This window comes from Rhodnius prolixus, unplaced genomic scaffold, assembly GCF_049639745.1.
Source record: "Rhodnius prolixus isolate KJV_2025 unplaced genomic scaffold, Rpr scaffold_1, whole genome shotgun sequence".
Taxonomy (NCBI): domain Eukaryota; kingdom Metazoa; phylum Arthropoda; class Insecta; order Hemiptera; family Reduviidae; genus Rhodnius; species Rhodnius prolixus.
The window spans coordinates 5,247,661-5,253,943 of NW_027411581.1; the positions used below are offsets into that span (position 1 = coordinate 5,247,661).

The following is a 6,283-nucleotide window of genomic DNA, read 5'->3' on the forward strand; positions in this document are numbered from 1 at the left end:
GTATCCTTAATATATAATACAGTAGGTGTGGTCTTGAATTAATGAAAAAATGGCGTTCTTGTATAGGCTATCAAAAATCTATACTTGTACACTTAAGCACGCATGACTTCCTGCCTATTTTCTACCAACTTAGCGGCAGTAATGTTGGGGTAACAACATTTTCGAAACTAAGAATGATTTTAGCCATTTGGTGGTTTCAATGGCTTCGTCATCGCTTTAGCGAAAGTTTCGGCCGCAATCCGCCAGAAGCAACCTTCAAATTTTATCGAATGATTTTTTTTATCGATAATGGATTGCTTTAACTTTGTCTCGATTCCATTATAGGCTTGCATTTAAGGCACTTACTACGCGTTCAAAAAACATATATTTCCGGTAAAAACCGCACAATCAAAAATCTGCACGATTTTAACACTTCCTGTTACGTCCACAATAAAAATCCACAATAAGTTTGACTCTTATAGGACTATTGTTACTCACATTTAATTGAGAAATGTCAAAAAAAATATTTGTTTTTTTAATCTTCAAATTTAATTTGTGCACATTTTAATATTCAAACAAAATTTATCGCTTCCTTTAGACTGGTGCCATTTATTTCATAAAATTTCTCTTTTGAACGTAGTAAGTTTTTTTAGTTTAAAGTGTAAACAACAATAGCCATCCGTGGATTCATTCAAACAGAGCTGTAATTTCTTCAATCGGGCGCCCTTTGGTTTCCGGCACTTTGGCGAGAATGAAGATTAAGGCAAGTATTTGGCAGATGATGAAAATTAAGAATGTAGCGGGTCCAATAAGGAGCTGGATCGGCAGAAATGTCAATCCGACAGTGAAATTGAAAAACCAATTGACCAAAACACCTATGCTGACAGCCATGGGTCGAGCCGCAGTGTTAAACAGTTCCGGTCCGATCAGCCATGGTATTGCGCCGGCGCCGACAGCAAAGGAAATAATATACAGATACACCACCGCAATACAGGCGTAACTTATCAATCGACTTTTCTCCACAAAATACAAGCCAACACACAGCAAACAAGTTGTGGCGATCATGCCGACAAAGGCGAATATCAATAAAGGTTTTCGACCCATACGATCGATCAAGAATATGGATGCGATCGTCGCTAAAACGTTTATAATGCCCAGGCTGACCGTTGAAAGCTGAGCCAGCGATGTACTTAGTTTGCCAGTTTCAAATATTTTTGTGGAATAAAAGATGACCGCGTTGATGCCCGACAACTGTTGGGCAGCCATCAAAGCTGCTAGTATGTACAACGGTTTGCGCAGTCGTGCTGTTTTAAACATTTCCTTCAAGGTTACCTTAGGCTGATTTTTGGCATCTTCTACGTCATTTTTCACTTCAGTGAATCGTTTTTCTCGTTGATCTTTCGGAGTCAACGTTTTCAAGGCTGATTTCGCTTTTGCATCATCTTGTTTACGCATTAGAAAATATCTTGGACTCTCTGGGGCATACATGAACATCACTAATTGTAGCATTGATGGGACCACTATCAGTGCCAACAAGATTGGCCACAGATTATCCGTACCTAGCATTTTTTCGGTTCCCAACACCTACAAAATAAATCAAATATCTTACTGTTACGATTTTCGCCTATTCAGAGGAGAGCTATGTATGGACTAAAGTAGCGGCTAATGCTTACTGAAAACTCATATTCACCTTATACCCGAAATAAGTAAAGTAATTGCCTATTTTTTCAGGCGGGCTTTATTTGCAACTGCGGAATCAGGTGTCGTATACGAATACCAATAATAAACTGTTTAATACGTCTATTTATTTAACAAGATAGACAATATATAATTTACTGTCCAGATATAATTTAAGGCCCAGAAGCAATCACGTGATTTCTAACCATTCTATGTCCTACTTGTAGCGAAAGGAAATGTGATCATGTCCAGTTTCAAATTCCCTAAACTAGGAAAAAATGTTTTAGGGCTTTGATTGATGTGTTTGTGAGTACACATCACTACAGCCTAAAGATACAGGAAACAAACTCCCGGCATGCTCTTGAAGTCATTTCAACGCTTCATTACTGTATGCTGACAGAAGCCACACGCCGCACAATACCACGATTCCGATTACTTTACAAACACGTAGGATCCTTAGAACAAACACTACTTTGAAAACCAATTACTATCTCCCAATTAAATATCGTATGTAGTTAACTAGATTAAAAAAAAAAATTCTATTCGTATGATTAAATGTTTGCTAGCAAATAATTATACTAGCTTCAACATTAGGCCACGCCTCTAGGTGCCTAATCTTGACTTCAGGTAATCCTGTCACGAATTATATTTGAGGGCGTGACAAAATGCATAAATGAACAACTGTCTCTTAATACACTCTAGACGACACAATATAATTGGGTTAAGACGATCTGGTATATACGTATAAACATCTTATTAAGCCAAAATTATATGTAGCATAACATATGCATTGGCTAGTTTACCTGCGCCATGAGGATGGTGATCGTGATGACCAGTTGATACATAGTGCCAATCGCTCCTCGTTGGCTGACTGGTGCGATTTCATTCAGATAAGTCGGTCCTAAGCCGGCATTTAGTCCAGCGTTGATTCCGATAATAAATCGTCCAAGAATTAACAGATAAACACTGTCGGCATATTTGGTTGACACCACACAGATCGCGGCTAATACAACCAGAAAGTTGTTCAACACCAGCGATCCTTTACGTCCGAATCTATCGGACATGATCCCTGTCATTGCACCACCGATCATGCCGCCAACACAGAATATAGAGACCACCGTCGACCAATAAATTGTCACAACGAAATCTGATGGATTGCCTAATGATTCATCTGTCCAATCTTCCATGACTTCTTGTGGCGAATTGAGAACGCCACTGTTGTAGCCATGTTGAAATCCAGAACCAATAGCTCCAGCTGCAACCGCCCAAGCTAATCCAAATTTCATTTTTATCTTTCGCTAGTGTTTAAATAAATTATGATACTGCAATGGTTTTATATAACTTCACTATAAACGATAGTTGCTATATAATAAATTTAATGTAAATTGCATAAATCTCAAATTATGGACAGATGATATTTTTTATAACTTCATGGCAACCCTGCAACATATGCTGCATATACAAATAGCTGACTGTACTTTAGAGAATACAAAATAAAGCTGTGCCTCTTAAACTAAATGAAAAGTTTAATTTCCCGTATAATCTTTGTATCATTATTATGTAAAATACATTTAAAAGCGGAGATCAGTTCAACTTAAAATATATAAGAATTACGATATCTTAATTCAGTTAGAATAATTATTAATTTAGAATAACTATTGCTGTGATTTAAATAAATATAACCTTCAATAACTACGAAGCGGTTCAATATCACTCTCAGTTCATACCGTAGTTGAAGTTAAAGCGCGTCACAGAAAACGGCGAAACAGAATCTAATTGATGAAAAAGGAGGCAGGTCAGAAATAAAACAAAAAGGAAAGCTGTTGAGATAACTCCTACGCCAGATCATGGTAATTATACGAAGACGTCGCATTTAGAACAGCTTTTTAATGGAGACTTTTGCCAAGTCTTTACCATCTTAAACATCATTACAAACCATGTCTTCTGGATATAAAACGATTTTTTTACTATTTATTCCTCCATAAGTATTTCATGAAAAGTATGAAAAATTTTCTTAATAAGAACATAAAAATTAAAGATTTTTCTCGCTTAATGTCTTGTTTTCTATACTATTAATGTAAGTGTAAACAGAAAATTGGGAATGGGTATTTTCTGGGAAGTAGGTAAAAGGAAATTTTAGGTCATGTTTCGAGTCCACCTATTGTTTACCAGCATAAGGGTCTGTGACATCTAATAAATTCTAAAAAATATTAATGAAAATTTAATGCAGTAAAGTTATGCTCAAATGATATCAATGAAGTATGAATGAAATAATAGGTACTTGCTGATTTCAACCCTCATATCCAATGTAAGTTTTTGTTAAGGAGATACACTAAGAGAAAGTAAGGCGCCAAGGTAGCCGAGCGGTTAGAGGCTAGATCCGTAAAGCTAAGAGTATTGCGGTACTAGGCTATATTCCCAGTCTATATCTTTAATGGTTAATGTGAGAAATTTATAGTAAAGTATGTTTTCTAGTCGCCACGGTAGCCGAGCGGTTAGAGGCTAGACCCGCAAAGCTAAGATGTATTGCGGTACTAGGCTATATTCCCAGTCTATATCCTTTAATGGTTAATATGAGAAATTTATAGTAAAGTATGTTTGCTGGGCGCCACGGTAGCCGAGCGGTTATAGGCTAGACCCGCAAAGCTAAGATGTATTGCGGTACTAGGCTATATTCCCAGTCTATACCTTTAATGGTTCATATGAGAAATTTATAGTCAAGTATGTTTGTTAGTCGCCTCCGACCACGATACCTAATTTGAGTTGGACGTAAAGCCCACCTGAAAATATAGGCATTTCTTTACTCTAAGAGAAAGTAATGTCTAAAGCGGTTATTATGGCTAACAGTATTTTTTTTTTTTTTATTACTGATTAAATCCTCTTTATATAAATAAATAAATCACTATTTTGTATAGTTGTAATCAAATCCTTTTTCTTTATTTTTAACAGCCACCATGATAGTAGCAAGGAAGCTAGTGCGCATGCGTGCTTTATAAAAGGCAAAAATTAATTTTTACCAGCTGGGCGGCAATAATTATTATTTAACAAGTGATATCTATTGGATGTTTTATTTCTTCATTAAACTAATAATATTTCAAAATTAACCACCCCCTATATGTGGGAACCAATGTATTTATGTTCCCAGGCGCCATTCTTTAATTTTATAACAGTTCGTTATCGTTTTAATGAGTGTAATAAAATTAAAAAATAAAATAAAAAATAAATAAATGAATCTTGTTGAATTAATGATTACGACCAAGACTTACGAGTAGTAAGGACAGCAATGTGGCATCAATGTTTATCGTTCCCTCCATAAATCGATTTATGCTTTCTCTTATTTTTCTTTTTTTTTTATCGATTCGCAATCTCTGACTAAATATTGAGAGTAGTTTTGTTTATAGTGTTTTGAGTAATGGAGGAAATCTGTTTTGAAATCTTCAAACGACTTCCTTTTACACCAGTTCTCTGACTTATAAAGTCATTATAATATTATAATATTTTGTGAAGTTTTAACAAAACTGGAAATTTTTGCCCTTAAAATGAGTATTTCCGGTAAAAACGCCCAATAAGATATCTACTCGATTTTAACACTTCCTGTGACGTATTGGTAAGTAGTAACTAAAAGCCCATAATAAGTTTGACTCATATTGGACTACAGTTAAATGTACTCAGAATTCTTCTATTTTAAACAATGATATTTTTTCTTTTTTTTTTCTTTCTATTCCCTTGAAATCATTGAGTCTTTATTAATAATTAAAAATAAAAATCTGCAGTAAACCGGATGCAAGCGTCAGCAAAGAAGGAAGTGATGTAGTTTTTATAATTCAAATCTAGCTTTTACATCGTCTTAACAGGAAGTTAAGAATCTGTTGTCTTTAATTTTGCTAACAACTTTTATTTACTACTTTTTCTTACAATTTAAATATTAAAAAAAATTGCTTAAAATGATACTTTAAGGGGGAAGCTATTGAACTTTTACTTCCGGAAGTGACGTTCGAATTTTCCACGATAAATGTTTCAAATAAACTTTGTTGTTCAATATGAGTTCAATGATTTTTAAAATGAGCTATTTAAAAAAAAAAAACTAGAAAAAGAAAGAGCCCATTCAACTAAATGGTACTTCCGGATCGATAAGTTACAGTCTGATTCTCTGGTGGGCTAGATCGAAATATGTTACAGTTTCCTGCGTTTTTTTTTGCTATTGGAATATTTACTAAAAATACGCACATAGATCATTTTGTTAACATCCTATCGGAGAGATTCGGTATAACTGGTGATCTGAAATCCGTCATCTTATATAATCAAGCCCTCGGAAAAGCAATATAAGCCATCCGAACCAACACGGGTGGGTCGATCTACAATATGTTGACCGAGCAAGCTAATGGCGTTTGGGACGGACATGTGCACCCTATGTGAAGAGCTGGAAGACTCGCAAATACTGGCTTGGATATAAATGGTAATAAAACGGAATATTTCAAGAACAGAAGGAAGAAGAGAAAATATAGTGGAGATTAACGGACACGATCTACAAAGCTGCAAGAGTTTCTAAAGTTCCTAGGAGCTTTAGTGTTGGAGGAGTATGATGTGGAAGCTGAAATTAAAGCAAAAATAGCAGCCGGCAGCTGCA

At 35.3% G+C, this 6,283-nt stretch overlaps 1 protein-coding gene across 1 annotated transcript; it reads right to left on the reverse strand.

The window, feature by feature from the left end:
• Nucleotides 1-402: 402 nt before the first annotated feature.
• On the reverse strand, nt 403-3,156 carry LOC141452887 (solute carrier family 2, facilitated glucose transporter member 1-like). Its single transcript, XM_074125421.1, has 2 exons — nt 2,460-3,156; nt 403-1,563 (listed from the first exon to the last, which is right to left on the reverse strand). The coding sequence occupies exons 1-2, from the start codon at nt 2,940-2,942 to the stop codon at nt 667-669; spliced, it is 1,380 nt and encodes a 459-aa protein (XP_073981522.1). The 5' UTR covers nt 2,943-3,156; the 3' UTR covers nt 403-666.
• Nucleotides 3,157-6,283: the final 3,127 nt, after the last annotated feature.